This window comes from Podarcis melisellensis (genome assembly GCF_964234715.1).
Source record: "Podarcis melisellensis genome assembly, chromosome: 5".
Lineage (NCBI taxonomy): Eukaryota > Metazoa > Chordata > Lepidosauria > Squamata > Lacertidae > Podarcis > Podarcis melisellensis.
The window spans coordinates 57,976,304-57,998,803 of NC_138537.1; the positions used below are offsets into that span (position 1 = coordinate 57,976,304).

General features: G+C 40.7%; 1 protein-coding gene and 1 long non-coding RNA gene across 3 annotated transcripts in view; one reads left to right on the forward strand and one right to left on the reverse strand.

Annotated features, from left to right (window-relative positions):
* LOC309370759 (uncharacterized protein) overlaps positions 1–22,500 on the reverse strand; it is a 246,121-nt gene that overhangs the window by 122,896 nt on the left and 100,725 nt on the right. The window contains exon 1 of one of the 2 annotated variants that reach the window (XM_081912873.1): positions 19,669–19,780. The exons of the other annotated variant lie outside the window; for it this stretch is intronic. Coding sequence (XP_081768999.1) covers positions 19,669–19,709 — 41 coding nt within the window. The 5' untranslated portion in view covers positions 19,710–19,780. Of the gene's footprint in view, positions 1–19,668; positions 19,781–22,500 lie in introns of those variants that run through there. 2 annotated transcript variants of the gene reach the window in all.
* Positions 1–22,500, forward strand: part of LOC309370773 — a 325,382-nt gene that overhangs the window by 23,204 nt on the left and 279,678 nt on the right. The gene's annotated exons all lie outside the window — the stretch shown is intronic.

Below are 22,500 nucleotides of genomic sequence, written 5' to 3' on the forward strand. Positions count from 1 at the left end.
ACATTACAGTTTGGTAAGCAATAATTAAAAACAGTTTCTAGTGAGGAGCCCTCCTTCAAATTAAGTCATGTAACAATGTTTCAGAAAGACTCTTCTCCCTGGAAGAGAGGGGAGTGGTTGTGGGCGGGAGCCCGAGCTCCACCCCTAGCAGGGGGCGTTAGCCCCTGCCTCCTCCACTCACCTGGCTGGTGCCCACGCCCCTCGGCAGGCACCCAACCAGGTGCCTCCAAGGGGGCGTTTACAGCAGCCTTTTGCTGTGGCGCCAGCTCCTCTTCGGCCTCATTCTTCTCTCCGTCATCTCGTCGCGAGTCACCCACCCTCCACTCCCTTTTTGCTCAGGGTCTTAGTTCCTTGGCCTTGCTATGGACCTTAGGTTGGTCGCCCTGGTTGTCCAGGGGGCCTGGTAGGAATTTTTCCATTTGGCATTTGGCTTTTTGGTTTTTTCGCCTACCTCGTAACAATCGTCACAACTTTCGTGGTATTGGTGGGTAGGTTAGGCATTGGAATAATGTGTTGTGGTGTGTCGAAGGGCTAGGTGTGGCCATCGCCTATGCCTTCAATTTTTGGGTATTCCGTTAAAGAAATCTGGCGGTCGTGTATTCTGTCCGATGCCTGCTTGGCGGGAGGCCATGGCACGACCCTCTGTGACATCAGGGGAGAGCCTATAGTTGGATTAGCATCAACAGGCTCCACCTACTGGTGAATAAACCCCCTTGTTTTAGACATCCAATGCCTAAGCCAATACCTTTTCACTGCTGTAATCAATAAAGTTGTGGCCTTTTCTTGCCCGTTAACCTTATATCACGTGTCCTTGCGTATTCATTCCACATTGCGGGGGTCGGGTCCTCAAACCACAAATGTACATTTAGATCTAATAGGGAAACTTCCTTTTGTACTTTTTCCTTTATAAAACACAGGCAACAACAACAGCAGCAGCAACAAAAATACAACTACCAATATAGTTTTATCAGATCTTCTCTAGTAGGTAAAGTCAGGTAATGGTGACAGGTAAAGACAGGTAAGGGCTAGGTTTATATCTTTAAAAGCAATATGGTTCACAGTTATACTGGGATATCTAAGTGCATTGCAATTTCCTTCTTAGGGAGGTTGTAGAATCACATTCCTTGGAAATTTTCAAGAAGACAGTCAAGTATCATGTGTGGGCCTGATTTCCCACCCTTCTAGCAAAAAGAAAAGAGAAAAAAATGTGTGTGTTGGATGAAACTGTGAAAAGTGCCCCCGTTTACATGTTGGTGGTGGGGCTTCACAAATGGATGGTACTGATAGACTACATAACATAGTATGCCCTACCAAGTGCTTACTAGTTGCACCACTGTACTGTTTTCAAGAGGGTCACTTATATGTCAGTTAAAAAGGGAGCACAGAACCACACATTTCCATACGCTAAATTATATGTGTAGATACAGATGTAGCAATAAATATAATTGAAATAGAAATACAATACAGTCATACCTCTGGATACAGACGCTTCAGGTTGCGCGTTTTCAGGTTGCACACCACGCTGAACCCAGACGTATCAGAATGGGTTACTTCTGGGTTTTGGTGCTCATGCATGCACAGAAGCACCAAATTGCAACCTCCATGTGTGCAGACGTGGTGCTGCAGGTTGCAAACACTGCGGGTTGCGAACGTGCCTCCTGCACAGATCACGTTTGCAACCCAAGTGTCCACTGGACATCTCACTACAGTGGGGAAGACTGTGACCAGATAACCTAGAATCATAGAATCATAGAATCATAGAGTTGGAAGAGACCACAAGGGCCATCAAGTCCAACCCCCTGCCAAGCAGGAAACACCATCAGCTGTGTGCCTGCTGTCCAAGTTCTAACTGCTGACTGGCAACGTTTGGGACCTTGCTCTCACTTTTTATGGTTCTTAATTTTTAAACTGGACGTGGACTGGGCAAACCTTCAAATAGAGAACTCATTCAGAAGGAGTTGGGGGAATGATCAATGGTTAATGCTAGTAACAAAGATAATTCCCTGTATAACCCTACTTCCAGTAACAGTACCGAGCCAGTATTGGTCTGACAATGTGGTCCAACATCAAACAGCTGGAATTGAGAACTGAGTTATTAGATGATACTCCACAGTCTTGCATAGGGCCCATGTACATCATTTGAAACAGAAAGTGAGAATGAGGGTAAAATATTGCCAAATCAGAATGGCAGAGTTGACTAAAATTTGGCTGGGGTCATTCTTTGTATAAAGAAGAAAAACTGCCACAGAATCTCTTATGGCACTGCTCAAATTCAACAGACTACAATTGCCTCCTGATGGTCCCATATAGACAATAAATTAATGCAGCATATTAATTTATTCAATGCAGCATATAATTAGCACGATTCCCTATAATTCTAAATGTTATCAACTTTATCACAAAAATAAAGTGACCATCCCTGGTAGTCACTTGCACCTAAGGGTTAATGTGGCATAATGGATATACTGGGTTTAATTTCCCACCTAGCCATGAGGCTCACTGGATGTCCTTAAGCCTGTCACTAAAACTTACTTTATTTCAAGTATATGTATGTTGCTTGTCATCAGAAAAGACTGCAAAGCAGCTTACAATGAAAGCCAAAATTAAATAATATCATATATAATGCACCAACTCTATAAAATAGGGTTCCCCACATCCAATAAGTTCCCACTCATTCAATACCCACACAAACTGCACACTTGTACATCGGCCATATTAAACTTGAACACATTCACCCACAGGTAATATACAAAACAATGATGTAAAACATTGACAGGCGAATACTAAAACCAAATTTAATCTCACACTCCACCCACTCCAATAAAAATTGGCATGAAGTTCATTAAAATATTCACATTTACGTAGAGGTATCATGTATGGCTGAGGAAGTACACTCTCACTCTAGTCATCAGCCCCCCATTCCTAGCTCCCACCTGATTCGTGGTCATAATCCAATATCTCCCATACCTGCACAATGCACTCACCCCAAGTGAGCACTGCCCATCTCCACACCCAGCCAAGGCAAAACATGGCTGTCCTGTCACTGCAAAACAGTTGTGTCCTTTTTTTACAAGCTCAGTGGGCAGAGGTGGAAAGTCCAACATCTTCTCCAATGTGTTGCCAGAGGATCCTGATCTCTGGGGTTGGTAAATTCCACAGGGACTTGAGTGTTCAAGGTTCATCCTCCACAGGGATGTGAGGAGTAAAAGGGTGGGTCACAGTGCTCACTGTCCTGAACTCCTCGAGAGAAGGGTTAGACAAAACTGTCAGAAATAAATAAGTACTTTGATGGTAATGAGACCTATCTAACAGGTATGAGAATTGTAGAGAAAATTCAGCATTATTCTGCTGAGCTACTATGGCTGGGTTTATAAGAAGAAATGGGGGAGATGGGAAGAGGGAGACAAGAACATACATCCTTGGCTGTATTTACAGGTCACTTTTTACTTACTTTTATAAATCTAAGTCAAACCCTACTCATTATTCCAACAGAGGCTTTTAATTCTGTAATGCATATTTAAACAGTATTATTAAAAAACAATGTGCCAACTGCCATTGATGTGAGATGTCGGGCACTGCTCCTTTGAACCCATTATCATGTCACTGGACCTGTTAAATTTAGCTGTTTCTGTTGCTCTTAATTGGGTTGTGCAGCATGGAGCAGTAGAGTTTGGTCTCGGTTAATGCCGTGAATTACAATAATCATATTCATTTTGCAGAACAGACCCATAACAAAAGTAAATGCGGGTATTCAAAACAGGGGTGTGCTAAAAAGGATATGAAGTTATAAGCTGATTTATGAATTTAATACCAAATAAATACACTTTAGTGGGTCTGTCTTTCTTCTGTTTACACACACTATGTTTTGCTAGGTTGTATCTGCCTACATATTCCCAAAGAGGTCACAATCTTAGGTACCCTTATTCAGTGGGGAAAAGACCCATTGAACAACGAGGGATTTGCTTCTGAATAAAAGCCTAAGGTTGTGATACAAGTCTTTCTTCCTCCTGTTACAACTACAGTCCTGGAACTGTTCAACTCAGCCTTATCTCCATAGCTCTCTCCCCCACCCCACTTAGTCTTTTTTCTTAGAGGCCCAGATCCACTAAAAATCTGTGTTTTACTGTTGGTATGGTTCTCAACCAATCTGCCTCCCTAAGAAAACAGGTTTTGCCCTTTCATTTTCAAGTCAATATCAGTGCATGAGGAAAGCTGTTTTGCTATCACAGTTGGGTTTTTTTGGGGGGGGGATATTGTACATCCACCCTGGCTGGCACTCTGGACCCACTACAAACCCACCAACCCAAGCTGCTGGTCTGTGTCCTGGGTGTGCCCAAAACCATTGTCCCCACCACTCTTTCCCCTGGCACAAATAACTCCACCCCCAGATACCAGATTTTTTATTTTATTTTAGGAATTGTTTGTGTGACTGAAAGATGTATTTGAAGGCTGGGTCCTAGAGGTGAAACTAAAGGTAAAGGTAAAGGGACACCTGACCATTAGGTCCAGTCGTGACAGACTCCAGGGTTGCGGTGCTCATCTCGCTCTATAGACCGAGGGAGCCGGTGTTTGTCCGCAGACAGCGGGTCATGTGGCCAGCATGACTAAGCCACTTATGGCAAACCAGAGCAGAGCACGGAAACACCGTTTACCTTACCGCTGGAGCGGTATCTACTTATCTACTTGCACTTTGACGTGCTTTCGAACTGCTAGGTGGGCAGGAGCCGGGACCGAACAACGGGAGCTCACCCCATCGCGGGGATTTGAACCGCCGACCTTCTGATTGGCAAGCCCTAGGCTCTGTGGTTTAAACCACAGCGCCACCCAAGTGAAACTAGACACAGCATTAAATATGTATTTGCATTTAAACAGCACATTTAAAAATAGCATCTACTGGAGGAAGTTGTTAATTGCCAGAGTAGCAGCTGATTAGGAAGTCCTGAGGAAAACCCCCCCATCTGAAGCTCCTATTTGCATTGGGAGGAAATTCCCCATTGGCACCAGTTAAGAAAGCCTGAAGGACCATGTAGTGATTCAGGTTTTGGTGAAAAAGAAAGGGATAGGCAGCCAATGCTTCCCTATCTCTCACTGTGGCATTTTGTTATGACACTAACAGGAGATGAGTATCAGTTTTGATTTGTTTGTGGGCAGGTTAGATGACCTAGCTTCACAGCAACTGTTATCTGTCCCACACTTTCCAGTGCATTTTCCTATCACTTTTCTTAGTACTTCTTAGTGATCTTTCCAGGAAGCAGATTGGTTGTGCAAGACCTCACAACGAACTATGATTGTACAACCTGAATTTACCAGTATGTGACTCAATCCACCTGAAAAGAGCGACAGTGCGGAAGTGCTGCATTACTCTTCTGTCTCCCCAACAGCCCACATCACTCCCAGTTACTGAGGGCGAAAAGACAAGGCAGCAGGAAGCTTGGTGTTGCTGCAACAGTCCCGCTGCTGCCTTGCCCCTCTCTCTCAGTAAACAGCACCAATGTGTGGTGTTGGGAAGCCAGCAGAGCAACGCAGCCCCACCCACACTTAGTGGCCTGGTTTGCACATCATGGTAAGCAAAACTATGTCTTACTGGGAGCGTGTGAACATGATGATTCTTGAAGTGGAGCCAAGCAGAAAGGGCCAATAAGGAGCAAAGCAGTTGCAATTTCTTTTCTGGGAGCCAGAACCTTCATGCTATGCCATAATTTGTGTTACCTGCAAACACAGCCAGTATAGGACAGCCTTATACAATGTTTTTTAGTGCACGCCTCAACTGGGTGGAAGGAGCATAAATGAACCATACTAGTACAATACTTGTTGTTAAAGGAATATTGAGATGTTATTAGTATTTTCAATAACAAGTGAGGCAGTGAAAACAACAGTAATTTCAACATGGATAGTTTAGTTTTGTAATAATCTTAGGAAAAACAAATGGTTACTTCAGTTACCTTCTTGCAAAAAAAACCCCCAAAACACAGCCTAAGCCAAGAAATAAATTAATTACAAATTGTACTAAAGGTTTTGGACCAAGCTGAAGCTGTTACAAATGCATCATTTTTAAAAATGGTAATTATTCTGGGTGGGTGGAAAAAAACCTGGCACATATTATTTTCTTAAGTAAAACATAAGAGAGAACAGATGTTGTGATGACTGATGTTTCTTTTTGGCCTTCTTTCTTTAAAGATATTTGGCCCATTGCAAATAATCTGAATGCAACATTTTATCTCCGAATTGTTATCATGTTGTTACCAAGCTGAGGAGAAAACATGTTTTGAGGAAGAGCTAGGATACTGTGGCAAAATGTCAAGAGTCTGCAAAAAGCAAAGGTGAACGGGAGTGGGTGGCAATGAAATCTGAGTAAAAAACCATAAATGTAAAGAAACACCAGGACTTCTGGTCTGAGGTGGAATGAGAAAAATGACCAAAAGACAAAGATAGGAAACCAAAATCTGGAAGTAATTATGGTCAAGTGAAGACAACTGAATTCCATATTACCTTGGTGGACGTCTGTAAAGGCAGTTTGAGGAGGTATTTTGGTAAGGTTTACTTTTTGGAGCTTAGCAACATAAATTTGTTGTCACTGAACTATTAAATAAAAGAGACACATGTTGGCAGAGAGTTTGCAGCGCAGGGATGGAACTGATTAAAGGACAGCCTATGAAATAATAGCTTAAATGGCCCCTCTGCAGGATTTTAATATCCCATGACAACACTCAATTGTCAAATTCAGCTAGAGTGTCCAGGATGCTACTAAAATTAAGCCAGAAAGTCGTAGATTTATTTTAGTTTTTTTCTTCTTCTCTTCAGTTAAGCACAGGAAATGCCAGTAAGCTGTGAGAATATAAGCAAAAAGAAAAAAAAAGAAAAAAGGGAAAAAAAGAAAGCTGGGGGGGAAGGATGGCCTACACTTTTAAAATAAATTTTCTGCCATTAAATCTACAACAAATGTCTCTCACCTACACACGATAAAGAGGCAATGTGGGATTTTAATTGGACTTTTGGCTTTTCTTCATTTGATTTAAACCTAGGTAGAATTTCAAACAATAATACTGGAACACCTGGTTAACACGTTAGATGATACGTATAGTTGTAAATTGTGGTTTTAATAGGTGCTCACTGGGGGATTTAAAAGGGTCCCATTGTTCAGCTTGGCAGATATTAAAAAAAAAAAGTTCATGAACTACTGGGATTTTAAACTTGCTGGCATGATTTTAATATGCTTCAAAGAATGTAATTTGATAATTTGCCCAAACTTGTGCCCAATTTGTGAACAGAGTATCTAATGACCATGTTATGTCATTAAAATGCCCTGATAGAGAAATAGCCATAACATTCTGTTTTAAATTTATTACAACAATCCACTTTAATGAACAGCAACAGTTACTGAAATCCGATAATCATCATACTATACATACATAATGAAAGAAATGCATAAGCCAGTTCAGAAATGAAATACAAGTACATACTTCATATATATTTGAACGGTAAGAAAATGGGAAGAAAAACAAGCTTTGTATATTATTATTATTATTATTATTATTATTATTATTATTATTATTAAAGCAAGTGAGTATACTGAAGTGCAGGAAATCTGAAGCATATAGCCGGTGAGGAAAGCGTGGCAGGGAATGAGAGGATTCAGCCCTCTACCTATGCCCTGCTTGATAGAGGGCGACCACAAGTCCTGCTTTACAGAGAGCAGTCCTCTGTTCTAAGGGCTGCCTTATTCGAGGCCATTCTAAAGACAAAGAACGACGAGAAAGTGTAGAAGGGGCATTGAAGTTGCCCATCAAGAGGAGAATTTGTTCAGCAGACCTAATAGGCACACAGGTGACCTAGTTGCAGTCTTCCGCAATATGGTGAGGTGTTAAAAGTAAAGGTAAAGGGACCCCTGACCATTAAGTCCAGTTGTGACTGACTCTGGGGTTGCAGCGCTCATCTCACTTTATTGGCTGAGGGAGCCAGCTGAGGTGTTACAATGTCTAAATTCGCATTAGGCATATAAATTAGCATATGCAGGCTTAATGTGAATATGTACCCTATTTCCCCCTCTTTTTGGGTGATGCCTTTCTGGCAATGTGTAAGTAGCCACTTTTGCATTTTTAAAGAAAACAAATCATTTAAAAAACGCCCCAAGCCTCCAAGGTTCTCTTCGCCAAATCCTGGTAGCACTGCGCCAGAACTTCCCACTGCTCAGAGAAATGGAGACTGCATAACAATCCTTCTTCATCATGATATTTACATATGGATTTTGAGCTGGAAAATGGACCCCTGAATCAACTCACACAAAAACTTTAAAAAAAAAATTACAGCAAAACCCAGTTAAAATATAATAAAGTGATAACATTAATAAGACATAAACAGCAATGGGAGGCAATCATTTTTTTTCAGATTAAAAGCTAGGTCAAATTAAAATAAAGCATTCACAAGCTGCTAAAAGCTTTATAGTGAAGAAGCCAATAGATGCTCTCAAGGAAGGGAGGCAGAGCAATGCCTGTGCGGTTGAATGCATTGGGCATGCAGGATTATATTAGACGGGGCAATCCTTCAAATATTCTCTGGTCCCATACCTACTTTGAGGTTTTACTGCTTTGTGTTCTAGTGTTGCCCCCCACTCTTTATTCCTACCCCTCTCATTTGATTTGGATTTATCCTTTCTGGGACAAATCTGATAAGTTAAAAAACCCAATCCTGTTGCAAGCAACTCATTTATTATAGCACAACAACCCATTTACAGTATTGAGCTCCAGTTTGGAAGCATCCACTGTCGTCTAGGTCTGTTGGAATTTGCGATAGTGAATTCAAAATCTTATGCATTCATACTTATATAAATGCTGTGTGTCCTAAGAACTCAGTTATAAGGACTCCCTAGTGTGCTGACAGTTACTGAAACGGGACTTGTTACTGGAGTTCTTATGGAGGTTAAACTCCCACTGAACTGTAAATTTCCTTTAAGAAAAAAAAGTCTGAAGAACAACCTGCTAATAGCTTTTATAACAATTTTGTCCTTATTTTATATCTCATTTTATTATATTTTATTCTAACTAATATAGTTTAGATGAACTGTTGATCTTTTGCCGTCTTATGCAAAACAAACCTACCAAACCTTTCAAGGTTCACTGCTACGTACCTACACATACTAACGAAAACTCCCGGTGCAAAATGCTATACGACAGAAAGGTCTCTATAGGTCCCTTGTAAAAAATCTTTTGCATGCCCCAAGAGTGTCTTATTCATTTCAACAGGAAATGCCAAGGGAATTTGTAGGTAGGCTGTACTTGTTTGGGTCCCCCCCCCCACCAACCCCCAGAGCCAGCATTCAATATGGGGGGGGGGGAGAAAGGACATGATTTATAATAATGCTCTAAAAACTCTTCAATTTTTATACTTCTAATACTGAAACAACATAATGTGTCATTTTAACTAGCACAAGAATACATCGTAATATGTAATTTGCTTATGTTTTCCTGGGCTTTGACCATTAAATAAGGTAGTTGGGAAGGTTTTGGAGATTCTGTCAATAGCAAAGCTGCATGTTCTGGTGGGCTGTCTGTTCCTTCAGACTATAGCAGAGGATGAAAAGAGACTTGAGGTGAGACCAGATTCAGGAGCTTGGGGTTCCTGCTGCTGTTTCCAAAATACCCTTCCTTCCCCCCAAAAGGAACATATGAAATAAGGTACCATAAAATAAGTTTTATGGCATTTAAAAGACTAACCAATGTATTATGGCATGAGCTTTTCTGTACTAAAAAAAAAAGGCACAGTGGAGCCTTTGGATTTTACAACCATCAGCAAAACACAAACAAAAAGCAGTTTGACAGCCTTGATAAACAAAAAGAAGATACTTTAAGCCTACACAGTTTAGTATTTTAAACTCATGATTTTTGCTCACTTCCTGCTTTGGGCCAACCACCAACTCTTAGCCATCTGTCATGGATGCTTTAGCTGAGATTCCTGCATTGCAGGGGGTGGGACTAGATGACCCTTGGAGCTCCTTCCAACTCTATGATTCTGTGATTCTACCTCACACGGCGGTTTCAAGATATAGAAAGGAGGTATAAAATAGCTGCAGAAAGAGGACTTCAGCTTGTATCAGATTTTGGTTCTATTAACCAGTGCGATGCATCTTTGTACTATAAAGGGCCATCTTTTCTGCTTTAACCAAAGTTAATCTAACCTGTTTATTATGTGCTTTATTTGCATGAGTCCCATTTGTATTCGACTGAGATTACTCTTAGGTTACCGCCCACAAGGAACTGAGTCCTAAGAGTTGTTTCTTAGCCTTGTAGCCACTGGGGGTTATGGAAATTGGAAATATCTGCTTCTATTTTTCAGTGGGCAAAATGGACCCATGTGTTGGGTGGCTGAGACATTTAGGTTTTCAGCTGCCTCAGCCCATTAGAGCTCTCGGAAGATCTCACAATCTCCTGCAAGATCTCATGTGAGCTGGCCAGAAAGGCTAAAACTTCTCTTCCCATAGGAGCAACTTCTAGGGGCCAAGGTCCCTTCTCTCTCTCTCCCCACCCCCAAATAAAATATTCGAGGGGGCTGCCCGGCAGAGTTGAAGGGAGGGCACTGCATCGTTGGTAAAAAAAAATATCATTGCTAAAAGTAACATGCTGGGAGAGGGAATTGGATGCATGACCTGTGACATCTGTCCTCAGGTTTATTTTCTCTCTCTATGGATATATTTGGCAGAAGAGCCAGGATCTCTCCTCACCACAGAAAGGCAGCCATTTCTCTCAAGAAATCTGCCTTCTTTGATTCCAACACATCTTCCATTACATCTCTTCTTACAAATCAGTGAAGTCCCCCTTGTCTCCTGTGCATAACACTGTCCCATCCACTTGTATCTTCCTTTTAATAGGGCTATTTTCTTTTCACCTGGAAACTAAATTCTAATGGGAAAACCTTATTGTTTGACATTGGAATACCAAAGGCAGCATAGATATACCGCCAAATGATCATGGTAGGATTAAATAGATTTTTATTTTTCTCCCCACTCCAACCACCAATGGCTGGCCAAAAATGCAGCCTTTCTTACTTCCCTCCCCCGCTCCCACTTTTATAGTAACAATAATTTAAAATGGTATATTCAGTGAAGTGAGAAAGAAAAAGGATTGCACCCAAATTACAGTGCAGTACAAGAGAATTTAATTAAGAATATACACATTAGAATTTCAGTGGGATCTTCTATTTAATGTTACTTTATTAAGCCTTCTATCAAACCCTTTTTTATGTATATCAGTTGATATACAATTAATCTGTTCTCTTGTGAGGAAAAAAAATAGCACCTGAGGTGGATGAAAAGTGTCAGATTATAATAATTATAAGCAGCTGTTCATTTGGAATCACCTCTGGCCTACATGGGGGATGCTGTGAGTTACCACTCCTCACAACAGCCCACCTCATTAGACTTGACCTTCCCAGCTGGGGATTTCATTTGTGTTTTTTTAATGGATTTGTATACTGCAAATCATAACACCTCATGAAGACTGGCTCTTTGTTGCAATAACAGAAGAGAGCAATAGATTTTTTTAAAAAAACATACCCCACCCCAAATCTGCAGCTACTGTAAACTGGTCAGATACAAGTGGTAATGCGGGTAACTTTTCAGAGCTGCTGCCTGTGTGGCAATCTAGATTGTGATGATGCCTTATCTGAGACAACGAAGATATGATTAGCATTTGAGAGGAAGCCTCTTGGAGCCATTTCTACCACAATTAGTAGAATAAATAAGTTCTGCCAGACTTTTTAATGCATTTGCGAGCACAGGGGCTGTTTCTTCATGGCACCACCTCTGGCAGGGTGACCATAGCTGTGCAAGAAAACCTGCCATCAGCAAAAAGAGAGCCTCCACGAAACATAAGCAGGCATCATTTGAGCCAAGCTTCAGTGGGGTTTAGTGCTGCAATGCATTTCAGAAGGACTGGGTTTAGAAAAAGTGTGTCTTTGGACATGTATAGAATTCCAGAACTACCGCCAGCCTGGCCGAGCAACTTCCAAACAAACACAGTCAATCCCCTCTGCAGTGAGTCTGACCTTCCAGATCTTCTGGAATCCCACCGCCTCCAATTTTTGAAATTATGAAGCACCCGGCATCAATGTATTGCAAACACGAATCTGAGAATGTATGCACACACATTCTAGCCTGTGGAAATTAAAGCAATATGCACGTACAGACTTATAGAGAAAATTAAGAGGGTTTTTTTTTTTTGAGCTTCTCAACAATATATCTGGTTTCTTTCCCCCCTCCATTTATGTTTGTAATAAACTCACTCTCATACAATTAGCCTCAATTGTTTTTATATCTTCTGAGGCAATAATATAGGCAGTCTGGGGAATACAGTAGTAATCCACATACCTGTGTTCATTTACCCAAATCACTATGGTTACAGCCAGGGCAAATTGTTTACTGTGAGAATCTTTGGAGCCCCTTTCCAGATACTAATGACCTTTCTGTTCATCCAATAACATCAACAAACCAGGGAGGCTGCCCACACCATTAAAGCCAATTGCCTCTCAAGTTACTGAGGGACTTGTGCTTTTCCTCATTTATTTTCTCTCATCTGATGTAACTCACATGCCACTTTCTTGTCTTTAAAGAAGGGGAAAAACTGTGGATTATTGATTTGCTTCTGAACAGAAGACCAACCTAAAAGCCCCAATGAATTGTCACTCATTATTGAAATTACTGAACACTAATTAAACTGGCAGCTCAAATCCCAGCAGGCCACACTCATCTGAAGCTGAAATTCAGACACTTGGACAGTGGAAGAGAGAAAGCGTTAGCAAGCACCAGGATTGTAATAAGCTTTGCATTAATTTTTGTTTCTTAAAGGCGCACGCAGAGTTTGCACACCCAACATGCTACCCGTAAAAAAAGAAAAAGGTTAAATTCACAAAGCAGCTCCGCCTAGGTTCTTTTCGGTAGGTACTGTTGCAAATTAGTTGCCTGGAATCTCGAAACAAAACAAAACCCTGTTCTTTTCACTGTAATAAACAAAACAGGAAAAGGAAAGACAGTACAGCATTAAAGAGGAAGGCAGTACATGAGCACCGGCTAATGATTAACACCGGCTAAAAGACGCTGGTAAAGCGAGCGTAGGAGAGCTTAAAATTCAAATTGGCTAGGTGGAAGGAAACTGAGTCAGAATATATAAATAATCACATCACTTGGATGGAACTTCTCGAGCAATAATAAATGCTAAAGATCATTTAGAATTCATAGAGCCCAATTTAGGGGGGAAAAATCTTTGGCCCATTTTCACAGGATGCCCAAGCTACCTATAAATTATGCATGTCCACAGCTAATCAATGGCCTCCCCCTCCCCCCTCCCCTCCTCACACACACTTTCTAAGCAGTAACTCTTCATTTGTTCAACTTCAAAGGGGGCAGAGCAAGAAGGAAAGGGACTAGTCTAAGCATTTAATTTAAAGTAGATGCACAGGACTCTATCTGAAAATAGATTGGGGAGAAAAGGCCAAGAGATGGGAAGGAATACAGGAATTTGGAGGCAGCCTGAAGTGTGAAGCAGCGTCTTCGGTTTATAGAAGAGAAAGAACTGTTGGGGAGGGGGAGAGAAAGCACAACAATTGGAAATAAAGTATTATTGTTTCAGTTTGGGGGTGTTTTTCTCTGGCATGGCACATCAGACACCAGTGTTGCCATAGAACAAGAAACTGTTGGACGACTGCTACCAATGGCATACCATCATGGTGGAGGTTCCTGCCTAGGAGACTTCACCAAAAAGAGGAGGAAGATGTTTTTTGTTTGGAAAGGCCTGTGTGTGTGTGTGTGTGTGTGTGTGTGTGTGTGAGAGAGAGAGAGAGAGAGAGAGAGAGAGAGAGAGAGAGAGATAGATATTTGGGCGTTGCTTCTACTGTTTCGGGATTTGAGTTGCAGCTCTTTGGTTTCGTTAAAGTTCTTCATATGGATTTTAGTGTTTTGAATTACTTAGGGTTATTTTAAATGGTTGCAATGATCTTGAGAGGTGGCATGGGGAGTCTTCAGATCTGGAATCATCGTTAGTTATTCGTTATTAAAAATCAATCACACAGCACTTTAAGCTAAATGCCACCTTTGTGTCCATGTCCTTATTTTGTAACATGCAAGTTCATCAGATGGTGGCTGGTGCTGTAGGTAAGCACCAACAGCTGAAACATTTTGCTTCCTGAGGCAAAGGACAATATGGCACCCACAACCACACTCCCATGTAAAGAACTGGATATTATTTCCATACTGCTGACAGGATAGTGTCTTCCATCATACCTGAAGGCAACAGACTGGCTTGAAGGACACAGGGCAAACCATGTGACAGACATGCATGCCTGTACAGGGGGATAAGAAGGATCAGAGGGGCCTGCCACCACTGCCCCCTTGCACCTGCCACCTGAGGCAGTCAGCAAATGCTTGGGCTGGACCTGCAGTTGGGACCTCCCACCTGAGAGGGAATGGACTAATTGGATACGATAGAAGTTTCCTTGTAGCAATTACAAAGAAGAAGCATCCTATCAAACAACCCTACCTCAGCAGGCTTTTAATAGCTAGATTTCTATCTTTATTGGTTGGGTTTTTAACTTCTATTTCATCCATGTGGCCATGGGAGAGGAAACCACAAAAACATATTCTTTATCATCATCATCATCATCATTCTGTATCTCATTAACAGTTCCACCTCTGGCCAGCACCTTTACCAGAAGTTTAAAAAGATGGCTAGATAATAAGCCAGAATAAAATCCCATTAAACACAATAGGGCTTAGTTTCAAGTGAGCATGCACAGGATTGGGCTATTAATGGGCTTGTTTTCCTCACGCAAACCATAATGTAAATCTGTGTAATGGTGATTCTTAAGTGCCCTCCAATCCATTACTGCAGAAGAGCCATCCAGATGTAATAGGATCTGTGCAAACTGGTTTCCAGGTGCCCTGCATTGTTAAGTGTGTTCCATACTTTAGGAAACCACATCTGCATGGAGGTTTGCAGAAACATAGTTTCAGTAATTGATCTTGAAGCCCTGGAGCTTTTGGCACATCTCAACAAGGCATTAACATTTTTTATAAGGCATGTGTACAGAAAGCATGTAAAAATGTGAGGCTGTTCAGGTTTCCCAAGCAATATAAAGCTTTGGATAGTGTTTGTATAATCTTAGCACATTATAAAGAATAACTACTTAATCACCATAGATCTATCACCTTTCCCTATGCAAATATATATTTGCATTCACACACACACACACACACAGCTTTCAAGAAATTACTCATAGGTGCTAGAACTAAGGAAGTCAGAGCCATGGCTTTTCAAAAGGGGGAAAAGAACATTTAAACAGTTGCATATATTTTAAGCATGCCCAGATTGAGCAAGATTGGCCAAACCTCAATTTCTGAACTTCTTTTGAAATATCTTGAAAATAGTAATAAGAAAGAGGGTTCCATGAACATGCACAGACAGAGTGGAAGGGGCTATTTTTTCAGGGGGTGGGGAGAAAGTTTGCATATAATTGGGGAGACTTGTTTTGAGTAGTGTCAGTGCATTTCCTCAAGTGTCATTCCAAGGTGCATTGTGGGTGGAGCAGGATACCAGTCACCCATTGTGGCGATGGTAAAATTACATTTAAAGGGAGGGGGGAAGGTTTAAAAAGCATAGCTGCCAAATAACTCTCTCCTAAAACATTGCAAATTCCTGTCCTGAAATTCTCCTTCTCTTTGTGAACCTGCTTTCCCCTTACACTGCTGAAATTTTCAACCAAGTTTATCAAGTAGAATTTCAGGTTTAGTCATATTATGACAATATTATTCGAGTTTAGGGAGAGAACCACAAGTTTCTCTTCTGGAGAACCATAAGTTTCAAAAAGAAGAAATGAAAGAATCAAGTAAACCACCGAAAAGAAAGAAAAAAAGAACAGTTCCCTTTGGTATTCCGGTAAATTTGGGTGGACTTGTAAACTACACACAAGTTGAAGCAATTGCATGACTTCTTCAGCATGTGCTGAACCTGGCACAGTCTCACTAAACCTGCTATATGCACATGCCAGTTTGGTTGTGTGAATTGGCTCCGAAAGTGTGAATTTCCTTTCGCGTACCGCTACTGTGACATTTTAGCAAGGATGGATTTCCATGGACATCTGCCATATATGAAATGATCGTGGTGCAGCAGTGTAGTTATATGCCATCGTTTTATTGCAGCTAGGAGGGAGAGTGGTTACTAAGCCACAGTGCAATAATTCCAACCTTCTTTTGCAAGACATGTTCAAGGGGAAAATAATTTCCATATGTTGGCACTGCATCTTGACTTTTATATGGGTCAAAGGGACATTTATTCCCCAAGGTCATGTTTGGTTTCCTTTTTTTAAAAAAAAGCTACATTCCCTTAAAATCCTGAAGTCATCACTTTAAACAGCTCTAAGCAAAACTATTAATGCTCTAAACCTTTATTTTTATTTAAAAGAGTAAACCCTTTAGCCTTGAATATTTAGTAGGATTCTGTCAAAGAGGAGATTTCTTTCCGAATATGATCTATCACAATATTAACTCATCAACAAATAATAAGAGGAAGAGCACATGATTTAAAAGATGCTGAAATTTCTGATATCTGCCATTACAAGTGGGTCTACCTTATGACTGTCTGGAGTGCTTGTAGAAATGGCCAGTTGCCTTGTTAGGTAGAAGAAATAAGAAAAACAGAAACTGAATCGGTCATTACTAATATTCTTCACATCATGCATTTTGTTGTGCTGACCCATTAACCAATATACTGAACAGAGTGTAGGAATAGGGCTTATCATGCGGCCTAGGACCCTCGTACCTACAGGACTGCCTCTCCTGGTATGCCCTGTGAAAGATGTTAAAGTCCACAAATAACAACACTTTGGAGGTTCCAAGCTGCAAGGTGGTTAGATTGGTCTCAACTAGGGCCAGGGCCTTTTCAGTACTGGCCCCAACTTGGTGGAATGCTCTGTCATAAGAGACAAGGGCCCTGCAGGACTTGACATCTTTCCACAGGGCCTGCAAGACAGAGCTGCTCTGCCTGGCCTTTAGTTTGGAACCCTTATGTTTCCCTCGCCTTGTGGTTTTGATTTATGGGCTACTATTAAAATGAGGCTGCATTCTAAATTGTATTTTAACCTGTATTTTAATAAACTGGTTTTTGGTTTTTTTGTCCCCCCCCCAATTATGTTTTATTGTAATTTTATTGGTGTTAGCCGCCCTATTATCATTATTATTATTCTCTTCATTATTATCTTCCCCCTAATGAAAGATCTGCTCCTATCAAGGAGGACAGGCTGCAACAGCCACTGTCTTCTGCTCACTGTCCATTGACTCAGCATCAAATGGCACTCTGTGGATAATAATCCACATACTAATATGGGTGTTCCCAAAATGATGAGCTTTGGAGACACTATAGCACTCTTTGAAAATACAAAAAAAAAGTACCTTGTGCTGTTAAGGAGGCTGAGGAGCACTAGACAAAGTGGGTAGGCTACATTTGGTGACATGGGAGAAGTCAGTGGGAGGTGCTTTGTCAGACTACTATTCCATCTAATGAAGTACTGACTAATCTTATTGTTTTTAAAGAGGAAGTCACTGTCCATTGACTCAGCAGTGGAGTGTCTGAAGGATCCAAGATTCAATCCTTAACATCTCCAACTAGGGCTGAGACCTTGGAGAGTGCTACCTGTGGACAATTGTAGATAATACTGAGTTAGAAGGACCAGTAGTCTCCTCTGACATAAAGCAGCTATTTGGGCTCTCTAAACTCTCAGCTGGGTTTCACCACCATCACCACTGGTCTTGCCAGCTAGAAAAGACAGGGGTCATCTGCCAACGAGCTACTATATCCTCCAAAAATATGTACTGTGCTAAAATGATGTTTAGTGCTATAGGTGATTGAGCATAGATTGAGTTCCCAAAAAGCGGAACAATGGTATTTTAAACCAAGCATGTACTAAACTCATTATATTAACTTAACATGTTCACTGCCTTCCTTTATTGTGTTTTCTTTTATTTATGGAAATATTGTTTAATATTTTGAAGTAATTTGATATAAAGACCTTTTTCTCAAGTAACGACAAATAACTAGGCTGAGCCTGCCCCACTGTGCACTGAACAATGTAGTTCTACTGCAGATTTCATATATACCATCAGTTGTGGGGCAGGTGGTTGTGGCCTGACTGAAATGTCCTCATGGGCCTTAGTCTCACAGGTTGGAGGTTCCCAATCCCTGAATTATAGTGAACTAAATTCACAGAAACACATTAAAATGTCAGCTACAATTTAGCCTTAATTTCTTTTATCATTATTATTTACAACATTTAGAAGACATCTGAAGGCAGCCCTGTATAGGGAAGTTTTTGAATGTTTAATTATGTTTTCATATATGTTGGAAGCCACTCAGAGTGGCTGGGGCAACCCAGTTAGATGGGTGGGATACAAATATTATTATCATCCTCATCCTCACAAAAGTCTCAAGCCTAATTCAAATCTACCCAGAAGCGCATCACCCAGGAAACAAACACTGTACTTTTGCTTACACATTCATATTCATAGATGTATTATCCTAGATATACATACACAGGTGGTCATGGATAATCACTTAATAAAGACTCATAGCTGTTGAACTTGAAAATTATTTTATCTTTATCTTGGCTCTCCTAAAGAGGTAATTATTTTATTCCCACATTGCTTTTTTTAAAAAATGGCAGCACTCTTTCAGAATTCTATGAGTCACTAGCATGGAAACTGCAGAGCTGTTGCATTTGATTGGCTTTCTTGGCCCTTACAAACAATTTACATCTGTAGAGACAGGAATTTCAACCATTTCAGAAAGCCTGCAGCATTTACAATCCCCGCAGCTCTAATTGAAAGCTGAGCTGTAGCCATTTTCACTTTCCAAAGTTCAAAGAGAAATCCACTATTTAGAAACCAGTGGTCAAGAACTGTTGCCCAGAGAACAATGAAACTCTGGGACCTAATGCATTGTTAAAAGACATGGGAATTAATAAAGGTCTGCCCTCTCAGAAGAGAGGGAAAAAGTTGGGCCTTCACTCTACTCAAAAAAGGAAAGTTTTATCAACCCCCAGAGGTTTCACATCTCTATTATAGAAGGACTAGATTGTAAAATTTTGCCTGAGCTCATTAGTTATGGGAACTCCCAAGCTCTGCAGAGAAAAACATGGAATGTAGTAGCTCTTTATGAGTTAACTGCTTGCTTCCTTGCCACTGCTACTAGTTCAGGCTGTTTCATTTGAAAAACAACACCGTATACCTTCCTTTTAGATTAAGGATATGCTATAGTGGAACTATTTCAGGTTCCATTCAAGCCTACATCACATGTCACAAAATAATAATAATAATACACTGTGGTCTCATTCAGACATAACACTAAGCCACAGTTCATCACCACAGAAGTGAGCCTGAGAAAGCCTCATGGTCATGTGCTCCCATCTCCCCCGCTGGTATAGCCCCAAGGAAGAGATCAGAAGGATTTTATTTCATTTTTAACCAAGCACAGGTGCAGTCTCTCCTCCTGCAGCTCCCAGCAACTTGAATTCAGGAGCATTTAGCCTCTAGCCACGAAGGCAAAGCGTTGCCATCATGGCTAGTAGTACTTTGTCTAATCCTCTTTTAAGCCCATCCAAGTTGGTAGTCATCACTACCATTAAACCAAGTAGTACCTTCTTTTATCTGTCCTGAATCCTGCAACATTCAGTTCCATTGGATGTGCATGAATTCTAGTGTTGAGAAATGGGAGAAAAACTGTTCTTTATCCACTTTGTCAAATAATATGTGGTGGTAACAAGAAAATAATCTTTGTGACATATTTCCCCATTGAAGGCGGGGTTGTAAGTCATAAGCTGAAACTTGCATGCAGTTTACTTTGCAATGCCTTCTGGAATGTGTTGTTTTTGTATTGCAGATGTTTTGGGTTGGGGAGTATGTGAAAAGTTGGACTACTGGCAAAACCAATAAAATATATATACACTCCTGCCAAATCTGAACAAAGGAGAAAGCCAGCATTTTTGTCCCAATTTTCTAGCAGCAAACAGAATTTATTTTCTTTCCAAGCTTTTATTTCTATTGTTTGCCTGATATTAAACTTTTGCCTAATATTAAACTAGGGATGACTAGCCCTTTTCAGCCAGAGGGCCACATTCTGTGCCAGAAGGAGAACTCACACTTTACAAAGCGAAAAGAGAGTGGCAGGTCTTCCAAAATGGCTGTGTATGTTAGGTCTGGTTGATACTTCCAGGTTCTCTACCCCTGGTTTAACCCCATACAGAACCAATGTAAACTATCTTATGGCTTCTGGGGAGGGGACAGAAAAGAACTAATATAGCAATACAAAGGTAAGATTGTGGGCAGCTTACAGTATGAAACAGAATTGTAGCTTGTGTATGGACTGCTTGCTTTGCACACAAAGTACTAAAAGAGAAGAAAAAGGATGCTGTTTAATTCAGGGAGTAGAATATGTAAATGTATATGTAAAATGGGTCATACTTTGATGTGAATCCATATAGAAAATGCGAGGACTCATTTTTTTCTGATATGCTGTGCTTGACATTTCTGATGTAAGAGCTACGGAACACTTGAGAAAGACTTCTGTCAGCGTGGTAGACAGAATAGCTCTTTCAGGTTCAAACCGTACAACCTGTTCAAGGGCCTATGGAAACATGCAGTACTAGCTCTGCCCCTTCAATGATGCCATGAACCCCAGCAATGTGCTCAAGCCATTTCAGAATCAACGAATTCTGGATGGGATCACACAAAGAATTTCCAACTCAGGGGTGGGAACCCTGTTCAGTTAAGGTACAAAGGGTGTTAGAAACACACCAACATGTAGAGTCTCAGTGAGGGGCAGAGCTAGCCCCATACATTTTCACATACCACTTTACATATCTAAAGTGGCCTTGAAGCGCTCTAAAGTTAGGCTTCAATTTGGATTCAATTATCTTCTCTACTAAGAAGGCAGAGGCAAAATTGGATGTGACACTAAACATATCACTTGAAGTGTATATATTGTTTTTGAAATTGATAATAGCCAACACTGGGGTGGGGGTGGGCAAGTGGGCATTTTGGCAGTGGGGGACACTGCTGTGGGAAAGAAAGAGATAATTCTTTACAGCCAAATAAAAAAAGGAGATGCCCACAGGGCAACTAGCAATTAGAAAACCAAGTGATGCATCACCTCCAACTTGGCCCTGAGTTTTATCTTATATTATCTTATCCTAGAATGTTGTTTTGAGATTATAATGGGAATAGCAAGGAACCATATATGTTGCCCTGAGCACCTTGGAGATTGGGTAGGATAGAAATGTAATGAATGAATGAATGAAAATGCATTCAGTAAAACCATTTGTACTCAAGCCGTATATTCACCTCACCTGGAAAAAAAAAACAAGTTTACCGTCTAGAAACCAGCTACTACAGCAATGCTGAAACTATAGGTGTGCTTACTGTTCCTCTTTAAAAGGAATCATCAGTTTGTTTCTACAAATGATTCTGGGAGAAGAGAAGGGCAGCACATCTCTTCTCATCTGTATCCTCTTCATCAACTCATTGGGATTCTAGTGATTTCACAGAAGCAGAATGGCTCTTTGCTAAATCGGCAGGTTTCCCAGGCGTGCATAGAGAGCTATAGAAAACGTTCACATGCTCCTGTGATTTATGGCAGCATCATGGGTTCCCATTATTGTTAGCGGGTCTGTAACTATTTCCATTTAAAAACCTTACTTTCATATAACTTCCCCATAAAAATTCACTCCAGTTTGAAACTTGCCATATGAGGCATCAGCCAAGCAACTGTTCCAATTGAGGGGACTGGGAGAGGGCCTTCAAACATCTCTCAGCATGTTTTATAGGTAATTGTACCAGGTTAAAATGTAGCCCAACACTTCTCTAACTTTATCCTTGTGCAAATTTTGCTTTCAATTATTATTATTTTATTAGTGATGGGGTATGCATGTGCGTGTGTTAAAAATACACAAGTGGCTATGGTTGAAGACTCAATGAAAGGCTTGGCAAGACACCTATCAATCTTTGGTTTCAGTTTCTGAATCACAAAAAATTAACTACAGACATTCATGGTGAACAACTATTTTCAAAGTTTCAACAGCAAACAAGGAAGAACCAAAGGTTTATGGATCCAATCTTTAAACTTGTGGAACACTTAGTAAAATGAAGTATTTATGGATGAAAAGTTTTAAATTTTATATGTCATTCATTTGCAGCATTTTGATGCTACACTGGCAATCAACATTTGGATATTTGTCCATGCAAAACAAGTTAAGACGTAGGTATTCAGTTTCCTTTCCAGAGTATTTATACTTGTGCAAATTTGATTTCCTTAGTATCTAAAGGGCTGGAGAACCTCCAGCTCATGGACTTCATTAGTCCCCCCCCCCAACCTCTCATTTGACCCACAAGCCCTTTTTGGTCAAGTCATGCCTACCAGCTCTACTCCTGGCATTCTATATGACTTCAGGTGTGAAATAGGAAAAAGTGGGGGT